The sequence below is a fragment of the Juglans regia genome, chromosome 1 (assembly GCF_001411555.2).
Source record: "Juglans regia cultivar Chandler chromosome 1, Walnut 2.0, whole genome shotgun sequence".
Lineage (NCBI taxonomy): Eukaryota > Viridiplantae > Streptophyta > Magnoliopsida > Fagales > Juglandaceae > Juglans > Juglans regia.
Window position 1 is genome coordinate 43,257,471 of NC_049901.1, and position 17,035 is coordinate 43,274,505.

General features: G+C 30.4%; 1 protein-coding gene across 2 annotated transcripts; it reads right to left on the minus strand.

The window, feature by feature from the left end:
• Nucleotides 1-5,262: 5,262 nt before the first annotated feature.
• Nucleotides 5,263-11,257, minus strand: LOC108995902 (serine/threonine-protein kinase 19 homolog). 2 transcript variants are annotated; one of them, XR_001996928.2, is made up of 9 exons: nt 11,005-11,257; nt 10,836-10,909; nt 10,107-10,187; nt 9,429-9,521; nt 8,871-8,990; nt 7,128-7,199; nt 6,350-6,427; nt 5,865-6,135; nt 5,263-5,412 (listed from the first exon to the last, which is right to left on the minus strand). XR_001996928.2 is itself a non-coding variant. In XM_018971570.2 (8 exons), exons 1-8 carry the CDS (start codon nt 11,105-11,107, stop codon nt 5,944-5,946), a joined length of 813 nt encoding a protein of 270 aa, XP_018827115.1. In that variant the 5' UTR covers nt 11,108-11,257; the 3' UTR covers nt 5,433-5,943. The 2 variants fall into 2 exon arrangements, 1 of the variants encoding a protein (XP_018827115.1); XM_018971570.2 differs by lacking the exon at nt 5,263-5,412 and having other exon boundaries at nt 5,433-6,135.
• Between the last annotated feature and the right edge of the window lie 5,778 nt (nt 11,258-17,035).

The window sequence follows — 17,035 nt, forward strand, 5'->3', positions numbered from 1 at the left end:
TGATCTTTTTTCAAGTTTTCCCCCCATTTTTCCATGCACCTTCCCAATAATAGAGAGATCAAAACATGACTAGTTGCTGTCAGAGTAGTGATGACTAGAATCCGTGAACCACAAGCTAAAACCAATTGGTAGATGTCCGAGACAGATTTCTCATATCAGTTTTTGTGTTTGGGAGTGAATAAACTAATAAATGATGAAATTGAAAGGAACATGAATTGAGACGCGGTACGTGATCATGGAGTAGTACTAGATCAATAAACTGAATCATATATGAAGATATTATATATTATTTTCCTTTGGGTCTTTTGTTTGGATATCTAAGATAGAAAAAAAAAAAAAAAAGAAATGGAAATGAAAGTACTCATAATTTTATTTAATTAGTATATTTTTATAATATGCAGATTCTTTTAATTAATTAACTTATAATATAATTATATTCCAAGTAGTAGGAGTACTATATACTACTTTTTCTTTCCTTTCCTATCCTATAAAAACACTCCCAAACAAGAAAATGGTGGTTTTCATCATTCCTTTTTTGGATAAGTAGGTAAGTTGTATTGGATCGAGAAAAAGTAACGTTAGAGAGAAGTCATTATAATAGTGAACACTTTATATTCACTGTATGGCTGCTTCTAATTGATTGTTCTTAATACTCATTTAAAGAGATATATGGTCTAAATGATATCATATTATATATATAAAATGAATATTTTTAATAATGACTTCTATCTATATTTATTCTAAAAATAATAAATAATAGTAGTAGTAGTATTGTTGGATATTACTGGTAATTTTAATGCTGCAAGCTGCTCAAAGTGGCCAACTTCTCTGATTTGAGGAGACACGCAAACCTGTTCCCGGCCCCTAAAAGTGGAGCATACAAAGTTTTCAGAGATTTTGCTTTTAGAGGACATTATTAATTTGTATGCTTTCTTATTTGAAAAGAAACATCTGGTAATTGGAACAATACAAGAAACTTATAAGCACCTTTCCTTTTAATATATATGGCAAAACGGCCGGCGCGTGAGCAAGACTAGCTCGTCATCATGTGCGCGCGTCGACCTAGTTTGCACGTGAACTTTACATGCCTCAGACTAGTCTCTAGCTAGTATCTATATATACACACTGCAGTAATAATTATATATATATATATATAGAAGAGAATCGTTGCCCTAAAATTTGTCAGATCTAACCCACTCCTATCCCCACAGTTCTAGGGCATGGCCCCCGCGTGCCGACATAATTATCATACATCATGAGGAATTCTAGCCATTGTCGATCGACTCAGGTGGCATGGGTCGTTGATACTTCCTATTCAACTACAATATTATTCTTGTTGTTCTCGGCCGGCCCTAATCAAATATTTAACTTACGTTTGAATTGAATTGAATTGAATTGGAGTAGAAGTTAAAAATTAAATAAAATATTATTATTATTTTAAAATTTAAAAGAATTAAATTATTTATTATATTTTATATTAAAATTTTAAAAATTTATATTGATTAGATAAAATAAATTTAAAATATAAAACTTAAAAAAGACTAGAAAACAAGTCTCTTCGTCAAACAGTACTTCAGATCTAGTAATTAATGAATTGCAGGGCAATACAACCAATCAATCGCCACTGTTTCCAATAGTGGCACCATATTATATATATAGTCCACCTCGATCACATGAGACAGACTGTAAAAAACGACAATGCCTGCATGCAGTACCTTTGAATCTTCTAAAACTAATATATAGGGAATATTGGATAGATCTTCTTTTAATTAATGAGTTGTTATCTAATTGCTTAAAAAAATATATATTTTTGCTTAAAAAAAAAATGTCTCCTAATGCAGGTATCATTAGGAGAGACATGTAATTATGAATATGTATTAAACAAAGTCAAAGGAAAATTTTACTTGAAACACATGATGACCCCACAATAATTAGAAACTTGAATATATAGCAACAGCTAGCTGCATATATGCCTAGAGCTAGCTAGCTAGCTAGCTAGGATCTAAGATCCAATTGATCAAGTGATCTCTTGAGTACTCTATGAAAGATCCACGCTTAATTAGCGCATACTCGATCGATCGATCACATACATTCACGTGTGACACTTACATGATATGCATGAGTACTACTACTACTACTCCACCAACCACATGAAATTATAATGAATTGGGTCCGACCCAATATGGGTACTTCAACATGTGCGTGCTACGTGCTACGTACACTATTTTGTCATGAAACCCTAGAAGTTCAAACACCAACCAATCCACAGTCCACGTGCTCCTACGCATGCAGATTAATTAATTTATATATAGTGAAATTCCAATTTCCATGCATGCACAACAAAAACACATGAGTACATGGGCACCATTTAATTAATTAATTAGCAAATTAAATAATAATTATAATAATACATGATGGCTGCCATGGCACATAATACATGTGTGACCAATCAATCACGAAGCTAGCTTATAGCTAGGGAAGCTACCAACTACTCATGGCAGGCAATCAAAGATGTGGCCAAAATATATGTACCAATTAATTCATGTAATTAACTCAAAATACCACTACTACCAAAAAAAGCCTAGCTAGCTTTTGGTGCAACAAGAAGACAAATATGGTAGAAGTTTTACGCGGTTGAAGAGACAATTGTGAGACAGAGACACGCGTTGGGTGATGTTTGGTCGTCAACAAATGTTGAGAGAACGAATTATTATTATTTGAATTGCCATGTTTGGCCGGGGTGCAATCAATCATATAATATATATATATAAATATATATATATATATATATATATATATATAAACTTGGAGATGGATATATAGGCCACAGAAGATTACATTAACATGATTTATCGATAACACGAATTAGAAGAATCTATATATATATATATACCCATCATCATCTTATACTAATTTCGAGGTAGATGATGATCTGAGATCATGATTTGGACAATGATCCATAATTATAATTTATATATGATGATAATTCGATTCAATTAAATTGAAAGTATTAATTAATTTAACTGCGTTGTAATTAATTAAAATCGCTCGATCGAGCTGCATGCACTAATTCATTGGCCGCCGCCGCCGGCCCTACCGATCGATGATCAGATATATATATATATATATAGATACACACACTAAGCCAACCCTAGCTAATGATATTTATAATTATTCGTTTTCTAACATCTTTCCAAAAACCTGTTTGTCATGTGGTGGGTAGCATCAGACATACCTGTGTACGTACAACTGACTTGAATTTGATGGTCCCTGACTACTCCCGATCGACCCATTTTTGTCAGCAGCGCGAAAGCTTCACTTTATCTAAACTTTACATCGGATTCTAGTTATTATTAAACCATCTTATATTCGAAATGATCAGTATATTTCATCCAAAGTTTTGGTGGGTCCAACGTACTGATCATCAACTAGTCTTTTATAATTAATCTAAAAAAATTCTTTTCTTTAATATATAATATATAGAATGATTTGGTCCAACGAACATGTAAGAAATAAATCATAAACAAGCTGTACGTACGTGTGTGGTTCGTTTAGCACTATTTTTGGGTGTTTTTGTTTAGGCAGTACTTGATCAACACTTGAAAGTCCAAAGGTAGGTACTTACTTGCAGTAACTGTGAGAATGGGCTAGGTGGGCTTAGTTTTTGGTACGTTGTGGTTGGTAGCATGAGATCACATTAATGTTAAGAACAACGAGGGCGGGCATAATAAACCTAAACCCCACGCCATAAATGAAATCGAACAGCTAAAGTCAAGAGTAGTGAACACTACCATTGTCTAAATAAAGCTCATTTGGCAACTTTTTTTATTTTTTTTAATTTCTTTTTTGTTCAGGCCTACAGTATTATGCTTAACGTTTACGGTAACGTAATCTTTACCGGCCCCCAAACTTCACTTCAATTTGAAAAGGGCGTCTATCTTTATTTTTTAACCCCCTTTTTTCGGTAAATTAAAAAAATATAGATATATTTACATTGGAGGTGGGTTTTAACTCCTTCATTAAGTAAGAAAGTGCCTATTATTTGGTATTTTACTTTTGGATTTCTGTTATTGTCAATTTCGAACATTAATTTAAAGCCGCTCATTAACTTATAAAACCCCAAATGATTCATAATTTACAACAAAAGAACCAAAGATTTGAACAATTTGAGATTTTACAACTTGTTTAGTAGAATAGCATTTCGATTTGAATTTTACACTGCTTACATAACATAATAGTAATGTTAGATACAATCTTAAAGCGTACAAGCCCCGCGTATTCCATTTAAAAAAAAAATGAAGTCCACAATTAAAAAAATTACAAAAAAATATATGACTTGCACACCATATAAATACAAATATTATTTCTCATATAACATAATAAACATGTCGGTAAGGGAAAACTTGCAAAACTTCAGTTACAAAGAAAATTGCCCAGAGTTGTGACTGATGCTGACAAGTTTGGATTCGATTTTTAGCTTCATAGAGAAGTTCAATTTAGCATCAAACATAGAAGATAAAGGAAGACAGCGATGATGCTAAGGCGTTTGCTTTGATTTATATAAATATATTATATAGCTTTATTTCTTTTCTTTTCTTTTCTTTTTTTCCTTATCTAATATGAGGGTATCAAGTCCTGTCATCCCGATTGAGAGGCATATTCTTGTCTATGCTTTTATTAATATTCAACGCAAAGATTCCCCCTACCCATCTGGTTTAGCAATCTTCAGATTCACGTTTCCATTTGATGTAAACTGCCATCAATTTGCTTGCGGCGCAAACAAAAAAATAGGCTTGGAAAACAATTTTTCCATCTATATATATATACATATATATTTAACAGTGGCACATAATGCCGTCAGAAGCTTCCTTTTTTTAATAGGATCAAATAGGGTTTGGTCCCCACAACACAGACCTTAAACGTAGGCCGACTCAAATTAACCCACAAGCCCATGGGCAAATGTTGAATTTCAATTGTTTTTTTTTTTTTTTTTTTTTACTTTTTTGACAGGTAAGGCCTCTCCTTGTATTCCAAATCTACAGTTGTTCAACTTTTGTTCCTAGATATATAATATGCCTCGGATTTTAATATGCACCTCATGTTCTTGAATATATTAATTTATATTTTCTGAACAGTAGTTGAAAAAAAATTCTATTCAACATTCCCACACACCACACTTTTTTTTTTTCTCTTACCAAATATGTAATATATAGATGATAAGTAAAATAATTCAATAAATTTAAGAAGAATAAAACTAAAAATTAAAAAATTAAAAAAAATATATAATATTTAGTGTGTAGAGATAATGAATAGCAAACCTCGTGAAAGAATCCCTTCCGGCGGTAATGTCCTAACCTCTGATTCCATTTCAATTGCAGCATTTAATTTTGGATTACTCCACCTCCTCGAGCACTAGAAGAATATAGCACAACAATTTGTTTTTATATATTTATTTTCCTTCACCACAATAGTATATAAACTTGGGTCGAGTCGTTTTGACCTTTTACTTTCTAATAGCCACCGAACTTGATGATGACAGTACTTAGGGCAGCGCTTTTTTTTTTTTTTTTTTTCTTAATAAGAAAACTGGTATGAACTGATTAGGTTACAAATAGATTTAAAAAAAGTAATCTCATAAATCGATGTGGCTAGATGTGATATATTAGATCATCTGCTTTATAATAAAAATAGTTTTACAATCTAATGCACCACAACCAACCATATCAGTTTGTAAGTTTTATTTTGTGAGATATCTTTGTGAACCAAACATTCCCCTATGGGTATATATTAGTCACTTTAATCCCCACATGTAAATCTATGGATAGCATCAGTAGCTTATCATTCCAGAGCATAAGAAACTTTACCTCTTCTCAAGATTGACAACCAAGAGAAGCTTTGTCATCATCGGATGGACCCAAGAGGAGATGGTATCTTCCTGGGGTTTTAATCTTTGGACACTTGAACAACTAAGCCAGTTGATGTCTGGTTTGTTTTGAGGTGACCCGAGCCAATCAGATCACGAAGATGAAATCTCATATCGAGTGGAGAAAACCGGAGACGCTTCTTCTCCATAGAAGTTAACATCATCTCTTTGTATCTCCTGCGGTTTAGGAAAGAAAGCACTTCCTTTCTTCCCTGTAACAAAAAGAATCGATTAAACACATCATATCCAGTTGTTGGGAAGATGATTCATTTGATATAATCTGGTTAAGAAACTCAAATCCACATTACAGTTGGAGATTATTTCCGTTTCACATAGGCTATGGACAATTATTATGTAATTTGCAGAAATTGTTTCCTATTGCCCACCAGAATGGTATGCAAAAAAATAAACAAAGCATTCGCATACCTGAGAGAGACCCTTTAGCACTGAACCAATATTTGGAATTGCAAACCAGTACATGTTCGGATCAATAAGCTGACGAGTCTAAAAAGAAGACAGCAGTTGTTAGTAAGAAGACAGGGCTGAATACCATCAAACCTTTTTAGAAAGAACCAAAAAGAAAAATAATAAACAATAAACTAAAATCATCCACACAGATATTCCAGGAGGTCACGATCCTTGCTATGAATTAAAAAAGGAACCCAAAAACTCTCTTATAAGTAATACATAACTATTCAGATTGATTCGTGCAATTGTGACTCATTAAAGATGATGAAGTTTCCACGTTCACATCAATACCTTGCAATATCCTAAATACCTTGCAATTTATGTGTTTGAGAGTAGAAACTTCAATACCTTACAATAATCTAAATACATTACTTTTGTTGAAAAATTTGTTGAGTATAAATCTCATTCAAACATTAAGAATATTTGTCTCCCATGAAAACAAGCACAAACCCAGTCTACAGCAAGAGAACATAACTTCTGTTTTTTTTTTTTTTTGGATCGGTAAGGGAACATAACTTCTGTTAATGTCACTATCGTATTATATGTTTTTAACCTGCCATGTTGAAACACCATGTACAACCTCTCCAAAGCTTAATCTTCCTAATCAGAATATCAGTTCAAGTTCCAATTCCAAATACACACGCACACAGCAAAATAAGTACAAAATATAACTGATCATAGAATGCAAAAAAGAATAATATTAAAAATATATCACTGAAGATTCCAGTTTACTTACAAAAAGGCCAGCATTGATTAAAAGGGAGATGTGTCCATCCTTAACCTTTCCCCCAAGTGATAAGAGTGTATGCTGCAGCAAAAGCATTGTTCTTTTGAGTTGTGTTGTATCTAATACAGCAAATAGTTCAAGCGGTTTTACCATTTATAGACAAACTCCCTTACACACATAAAAACAAATGTTTCATAAAAAAATTAAAATTAAGCAGCCTTCACATTCATTATATAGAAAAATAGTCAAAAATAGGTAACCAAAAGGACAATTTTTAGGTGAAAGTACCAAGCTTTGTCAATATAGATATGTCCATACATACCTCAGAAACAGTTTTTTTTTAAATAATTATTCTTTTTGTTTTTACTTTTTGTCCATTGTTATACAAATTCAAAAGCCCAACCAATTAAAAAATAATTAAAATTATAAATATTTAAGCCTCATTTGGATGTTGACCTGAGTTTGAGTTCTTTATGAATAGTAATGAGTTGAGATGAAGTGAGTTTTGTGGGGCCCACTTAAGATGAGTTTAAATATATTATTTATTTTCCTTTTTCTAATAATAAAATCTATATGATTACCTATCAAAATATGAGTTTAGATATATTTATGGGAAGTTAAAAAAGGTTGTGAGTCACATGTGTAAAGAGGTGTTGAGTTGAAAAAAGTTGTGGGTTCCGCATGTAAGGAGGTTTTGAGTTGAGATGAGTTTAGTGATTTGATAATTGGGTGTTTAAATGTTAGACTCAGCTTAAAATTAGACTGAACTGAGTTAATCTCAGTTTAGTTCAACTTCCAAACGAGGCCTTAATGTATGAAAAACCTAATATTCAGACCAAAAAGGTAAAGAGATTCATCAATTAATAACCATCATCTCTACAAAAATGTCAGGTGTTTTTTTCTCAATTAAAAAAAGACAAACATGAATATTCACAAAATTATTGAAAAACTATTTCTTTCTAGCATTCAGAAATAAGTCTATCAGTCCCAATGATATTAAATTTTTATCATACATCTCAATGTTCTTAATGTACCATTGTACCTACTAGAGAAATGCATAAAGGCTTGATCTATGGAACTTGGGATATATTTATTCATTTTGGAGTTGTTCTGGTAAACAACCAGCATACTCAAGTTTTTCCCTCTTATTAATAAATAGCTAAAAAATGCCTATCTTCTAAGTGCTTCACAAATTTCCAAGCCCAAAAATTACATGGTAGGTAGTAGAATTCTCAGGCAGATACCCAAAAATCTCAATTCTGTCAAAAACTTTTTTTTATAAGTAATTCTGTCCAAAAATAATTCACAACAAGATACCTTTCTTGATGAAAAAACAGTACAAATCAAGATTTATCTAGAGCATCAATATAAGGCAAAATGTTCTGGCATATTTAAATTTTAAATATTGATATAGAGAGAGGTATGATTCTAAGAGATAATGCACCACACAAAATAATGCACATCTACTATTACTTATTTTTTCTTGGAAAGAGCTTCTAAGTAGAAGCTCAATACATGTGGAAAACTATTGCTTAGGATGCATCAATTTGGTTAAACATGCATGGATGAGAACATATGTACTCACACATAAGCACACACGTAGTAAATAAGACCCTAACAGAAGTCACCAAAAGAACTAGGTAATGGCATAAAAGTTTATGTTTGACTAGTCATAGAAAAGTTTCTTATAGGAGGAGAATAAATAGTATTTAAATAAAAGATAGAAAGTGGATTGATATTCGTAACACTCACAAGCTCTTGATGTTCTATACTAGATTCCAGCTTAGCATCCACAACATGTGTTCTAAACCATTTAAAAACTTCAAGATCACCCTGCTTCTTTTCTCCCAGTCTTTTCACAACACGTTCTATCTACACACAAAAAATAGACAAGAGAAAATTATTAAGAGGAGTGCTATAGCAACAAAGGAATTATACAAAAGTAATCTCAAAAACTAACGTGGTTTCATGTAATCCATCATATCTACTTTATAATTAACAACTTTGTGGCTAGAGTACCGATCAAAAAAACAAATAACTTTGTGGCTGGAGTATTTCTTAATTATTAATAGGCTCCCAATCCCTTAAAAGGGTTGCATTGTACAAATCGCTGGTGCACAGAAAATCAAGCACACCATAGTCACCAAAACCACGGTGTCCATTCACCACCAAGCACAAACCCAGATTATGTGTGGGAGAACCTCTGTTTTTAAGTTTTTCACATTAAACCCCCACCCTTGTATGTGCTTCCATGAAAAATATGACCCTTCATCCTTCTAGACAACGTGAAATTACTCAAATGCAACCAACCTGGTTTAGATAGTCGTCCAGAAACATTACAGCATGATCATCCTGTCCGGTATTTAATTTGAAAATGCGCACTACTTTCTCTCTTCTTAAACACTGCACAAAAAAAACATCGCACCCTATATCAATCATAGACAACTTTGAAATAGAATTAAAACAACCAAAAATTTCAGACACAAGAAACATCAAAGAAACTACATACTATTTAAAATTTCACATTGTTAAATTTATTTTGATAAGTAATATTCACTGTTAAGTTAAACTTGAAAAATTATTTTTCTATTGGATATATAGCATGCGTTTATAAATTATCACTTTAGTATGCTTTTTTTTCTTTTCTTCCTTCATTTTTCTTCTTTGTTTTTTCTTTATTATTGCAAGACAAAAATTTAAGAATACGGCACAAAACAAATTAATTAAGAGTATGCATAGGAGTTGCTTCACATATAAACAGAAAAAATCACCTCCAATTGTACCTAATTTAAGGCCTGAATTAAGAAATTAATGTTTGCTTAGTACCGCGAGAAAAAAAAATTAACAGATTAGAAACCCTTTTCCCTGTTTAAATTACCCATCTCTAGAAAGGGAAATTATAATAAATAACTGAAATAATCGCCAGATATTGGTACCACATTCTGGACTCAACAAAATTCTTCAAAATTTGAAGGCCAAAAACCAGACCTCCAATTCTCTATCCACTTGTGTTCTGTCCTTTACGCTGCTGTACAATTGTGACCGTAAAACAAAGGGCTGAATTGCGACCTGAGAACATACATTAATTTAAAAAAATTCAAGGACTATAATGGAATAAATAAATATTACCCTGTACAATATTAAATAATAAAAATTCTACAATGTGTAGAGTGAAAACTTCATTCAGCGAATTAGAAGCTTGCTCAGACTTTTTTTTTTTTTTTTTTGATTGGGGGGGGGGGGTTTTGAACTCCAGACCTCCATTTTGGAGGCTGGGGGTTATGCTAATTAGGCCACAGGCCTTTGGCAAAGCTTGCTCAGACTTATTGACTAATTAATTAGGCCAAACTTAAACTTATGTCACAAATTCATTCCTCTAGGTTTATTTGAGTGGAATGACATGAGTAATTTTTACAAATAACAAGTATAACAGGCATCAAGATCAGGCAAACAATCTCGTCGTGTCCAGATAAGTTGTTGAGAGTTTTATTGGCCAAACTTAACAAGTATAACATGCATTAAACTTTTAGGACCTATAAGCCAAAAGCTGAACAGCAAGACAGATAAGAGTAATGACCAATTAGGTAGTAAATAGTAAAATCCTTAGCCTAATTTTCAAATTACGCGTAACTGAATTTTCATATTACCAATGAAGCACATTATGCAAGCGTGGTAAACATTATCCTGAATTTTCTGGAGAAAATGATGAACCCTAACCTTCTCAATGTGAGGGAACTGAGCTCGCATCATGCGAAGCGCCACCAGTGTATCGCTAAATGTAAGATTTTCCTCTGCATTAATGAAACAAAAATAATAGTAATCGCTTGAACAAAATGAAAATATTTCAAATTCAAGATTTTAAAAAATATATATATATAGCATTTACCTAGGGATAGAGTTTGATCAAGATCGCTGCATTGGGGCTCGGTATCTTCTTGGTCCCGGAGGCGTTTTCTGCCTCTGGATGAAGGTTCTGGAATCTCGTCCATGTTGTCTCCAAGACTGCAATTCGCCGCGAGATTCCGGAACCAATTGGAGTATATTCTTAGATCCTCGAGAGCACCGACTTCGCTCAGAATCGAAGGACGAGTGAAGACCGTTTACCTGCATCTGCATCCCTAATCCTATACAGAGCAAGATCTTATTTTATCATTTATGAGGTATAAATTTTAAGTTCAAAAATACAAATGATAGGTGCAGTCGTATTACGCAAGGTTCCTACAATTACTTACAAAATAAATAAATAAATACGATATTTATATATAAAAAAAAAAAAAAACTTAATTTTTTAATAATAAATTATACTCTTTTTTAAAATGATTGTACTTCACAACTATACATAACATTACTTAATTTTTAGGTTGCGTTTGGTTTCTAAACTAAACTAAGTTCAATTGAGTTCAATCTAACTTTAAACTGAATTTAACATTCAAATATTAAATTCTCAAATTACTAAACTCATCTCGACTCAAAACCTTCTTACACATGGGATCAATAATATTTTTCAACTTAAAATATATTTATACGTGAGACTCATAACATTTTTCAATTTCTTATAAAAAGTATTAAACTAATCTTAACATCTAAACATATTTTAAACTCAGTTTATATAGATTCTACATAATTCTCTTCGTTATTTAATTTATTATTATTCATAAAGAAATCAACTCAGTAGAGATCAGCTCAATATCTAAACCCAATCTTAAGTTCAAATATATACCATAAATAGCAAGATCATAGACTGAAGAACTTAAAAATGATAAATATTATCAGATATTGTAAAAATTATATCGTTAAAATATTTCATAAAATAAAGTTCTGGTTACATGATAGTTAGTTCTTTTAAACAATAATTATTGTTTTTAAAAATTGATAAATAATTTAATCAAGAAATTTCTTCTGATAATAAGTAAACAAATGATTCTGATTCTAGATAAAAAGAAGAACAATTTTATGAAAATTAAATTTGTTTAATTCATCATATTATTCCTCCTAAATGATTTTCTATAGTTACTATTATTGTTTGTCATGAATTTTATTTTTTTGTGGTTGCTTTGATTGACTCTGGATCGGATGTGAATTGTATCTAAGATGAAATAATTCCTAATAAATATTATGAGAAATCTATTGAGAGATTATTCTTGACAAATGGATCTCAAATGAAGATCAAGTATGAATTTAATACTACTCATGTTTGTCAAAATAATATTTGTTTTAAAATTCCTTATGTGCTTGTTAAAAATATAATTGATAAAGTCATATTAGGAATTCATTTTATTTCTTCTTTATATCCATTTCTTTTTTAAAATGATGGTATTACTACTGATCATTTCAGACAGAAAATTAAGTTTAAATTTGCTTCAAAATTTAAAATTGATACAGAAGAAAGTTTGAAATCTTTGATTTCTGCAAAAACAAAGCATTTAAATTTCCTACAACAGGAAATCAAATTCAAAAAGATTTCAGAACAACTGTCTAATACTTTACTTCAGTCAAAAATCAATTATTTCAACAAAAAACCGTTTGATAATGTTTGTTTAGATCTTCTGGATGTCTTTGGCATTGGAAGAAATATGTTGTTTTTTTAACTTATATTGAAGATTTTTCTGAAAATAACATTTCAACTAAAACTCGACCAATTCAAATGAATATTGAGACTTTAGAATTTTGCAAATATAAAATTCATGTTTGCTTGTTAATAAAATTATTAGGCATAGTAAGTCTCATTAGTCTTGTGATGTCTTTTATGTCTAGAAAAATACAGAGATTGAAAGAGGAACATCCTGCCTAATGATTAATTACAAACCTTTGAATAAGGTCTTAGAATAAATTAGGTATCATATTCCCAATAAAAATGACTTAATTCATAGGCTAAGTGATACAGTTGTCTTCTCCAAGTTTAACCTAAAATTAAAATTTTGGCAAATTCAGATTAATGAGTCAGATAGTTATAAGAGTGCCTTTATCACCATTTTGGACACTATAAGTGAACTGTGATGTTCTTTGGCCTTAAAAATGCCCCTAGTAAATTCCAAAATATTATAAATGATATTTTCAATTCATTCACTCATTTCACCATTGTTTACATTGATAATATTATTATATTTTTCATATCTATTGACGAACACTTAAAACATTTGTATTCGTTTCTAGATATCATTAGACAAAATAGTCTTGTTATTTTTGCTAAAAAGATTAAAGACTGCGTTTGGATAACCAACATACCTCAGCACTTTCTAAGTATTCTCGTACTATTGGAAATACTCAACAAGCCAAACAATTTAAAATACTCTCAATGGGACCCACAAACCCACTTCAATCTCTGCTCATAAGTATTCACAAACATTCTATAATATTTATTACTATTATATATAAATACATAAAATAAAATCAATATAATATTTATCACTATTAAATATAAATAAAAAATAAAATCACTATAATATTTATAACTATTATATATAAATAAAAAATAAAATCAATAATATTTATCACTATTATATATAAATAAAAATTAAAATCAATAATATATATCACTATTAAATATAAATAAAAAATAAAATCACTATAATATTTATCACTATTATATATAAATAAAAATTAAAATCAATAATATTTGTCACTACTATATATAAATAACAATTAAAATCAATAATATTTATCACTATTAAATATAAATTAAAATTAAAATCACTATAATATTTATCACTATTATATATAAATAAAAATTAAAATCAATAATATTTATCACTATTTATATATAAATTAAAATTAAAATCAATAATATTTACCACTATTATATATAAATAAAAAATAAAATCACTATAATATTTATCACTATTATATATAAATATAAAATAAAATCACTATAATATTTATCACTATTTTATATAAATAAAAAATAAAATCACTATAACATATATAAATAAAAAATAACATCATTATAATATTTATCACTATTATTTATAAATTAAAAATAAAATCATTATAATATTTATCATTATTATATATAAAAATAAAATAAAATCACTACAATATTTATTAATATTAAAAAATCACTATAATATTTAATACAAAAAATAAAATCACTATAATATTTATGGGACCCACACCTTTTTAAACTACCTATCCAAAAGTCAACAACTCAACATACTTCACACATCCAAACAACTCAAAATACTCTCAATGAGACCCACAAACTCACTCTAATATCTACTCATAACTATTCACAAACATTCTCAACACTTTTTAAGTATTCTCACTACCCAAACGTACCCTAAATTGTTTCAAACCAAAATGAGATTCCTTTATTATAATATTTTTGAAAACAAAATTTGACCTATTAGCCGTGCTATTGAATTTATTGACAAATTTCTTTATGTCATTATTAATAAAACTCAGTTACAAAGATTCATTAGTTCTTTTAACTGTGTTGCAGAATTTTACAAGGATATGAGAAAAAAATGACGTCCACTCTGAGCGACTACACTCCAACCTAGAAAAGAAAATGAATTTGTCCATTTTTCGGGGTCTCAAGGGGGTGTGGAAACACATAAGAACTCTTGAATGGAAATTGAAAGGGGATGTAACTCCAGTTCCTTCAGAAATGGTAAGATTTTTGGCACGAGAAGAATAGGTTGATCCGTATCATCTTGACTTGGTTCTGATTTCTCTATTTTTTTAAGCATAAGAACCTTTGACTGAAATTCATATTAATCTTATTAAACAAATCAAACTATATGTTAAAACTCTTCCCTGACTTAGTATTTCTATTTCTAATTCCTTTAAATTATTGAAACAGATGCATCTGGCATTGGTGATGGTGGCATTCTAAAACAAATTGTTTCACCAGACTCACATAAACAAACTGTTCGCTTCCATTATAGAGTCTGGAACACTGTACAACTTAATTATAGTACTATTAAGAAATAAATTTTATTTATACTACTATGTATTTCTAAGTTTCAAAATGAGTTTTCAAACCAAAAATCTGTATTACGAATTGATTGCAAAAGTGTTAAATATATTTTAGAAAGATATGTTGGAATTATTGCATCAAAGCATTTTTTTGCCATATGGCAAACTATTTTAAGTGTATTTGATTTTAACATTAATTATATTAAAGGATCTGAAAATTGCATTTCTGATTTTCTTACTCGTGAATTTCTGCAAAAAAACATGAGCAAAAAAAAAAAAAAGACAAGAAGAAGAAGATTGTCACTCCTCCCCCAACACTTAATACCAGAATTGTTAAATATGAGCCTACTACTCCGACCACCCAATTTGATATTGCTAACAGGTTTACTGCACTTGGTAGTATTCTCATTGTTAAACTTATTTCCTTTTCAATTGTTGTTAGTACGCCCTATGATTTTTACGCCAAACTTGTTAATTCTACTCAGTATAGTACTGCTTCTAAAACTGAGTACCTCAAAAAAATGTTTTCACAGAGCCTATTTTATGTTGAACCAAATAGGTCCATATACACAGACTCCTTCAAAACTGCTGTGAGTTATTTCCCCCTAGGTTTTCATTGGATTCCTGAGAATCTAGCAAAAAAACTCCAATATTATTATGCTATCCTAGTACAGGCTGATTCTCTTGTTATTAAATCTATCTATGATAAGATCGATAAGACGAAATTGATCCATCATAGTGTTTATATATTAAATATTATTACCGAATAAAAGTGGGGATCCCATCCTTATACAACAAAGAGGCTCTCAAATGCTGATATTGTTTATTGTTACTATGATTATATTGATGCATGGTTCAAATTCATGCTGTTTCATACTCCAGAGATGTCACACTCTTGGTTTCTGAATTTTGAAAACAAATTCAAAACTGAATTCCCCCTCTAGTTTCTATGATGGTGGCACCAATTTGGTCATATTCCTGAAGTCTTTCTTGAAAAAATTCAGAGAGCCATCAAATGTTTTGCCACTGTTTTCAAAATGGACCAGCATAATCAAAAGTTCCTCTACTTCCTCCATTTTTGCAAGAGATACAAAGTCCATTGGATATTAAAGTGGAGCTATGATCGGAATGGTGATTTGTTAGTCCGATATTAGTTTGTTAAGTAGTGGGACACATTTCTCCACATACAAGATGTTATTGACAATGTTGCTCGAGATTGAAGAGTATTGAGGAATTTTCACCTGTTAAACATATCGCTTTGCCTGAATATCCAAACACTTAGGCCACTACTTCTACTAAAGCTGCCACTTTTGTTAAATATGATAAATCCAGCAAATCTTCGAAATCTAAGGAAAAGAAGAAATTGATCAAAGGATTAACAAAAAAAGATTTGATTTATGTACTACAGGAGCAATTGCAGAATATTGATAAAAACTGATAAAAATAATTTTAATACTGAGTCAGAAGCATCCACTAAAATTTCAGTTACTGATTCCTACAGTAATATATTTAGACATGATTTAGAAGACACTCCAAGACTATTTGATGACTGATTCATCAGAAAAAACCAACAAAATACTCAGAAGCACCAAGTGACTACATCCAAAAAAGACTAATTGGTTGCCTGCTTTTCTGATAAGATTCTTCTGTCACTTGTACTGTTAAACTCTTTGTACTGTTTACTTTTATTGTTTGTACTAATTGCTTTGGCTCCTCCTTCGCCTAAAAAAGGGGAACCTCACCTCTGGAGAAGATAATATTCTTCTTCCATTACTAGCTATTTCTCCTCTCTCCCTTTCATACTACCCATATTTTTTCAAAAAATCCTTATGCCCTTTGAGTTTGTTAAGATATATTTTGTAAGTTATTCATCATGAATAAATATTATTTCTATTACTAAGTACTTTCAATTTACTTTTCATTTATCATTATTACCAGTTATATGGTCTTGGCTTACTTTCATTTTCACTACTTCCAGTTATCTGGTTATTGCTTTCAAT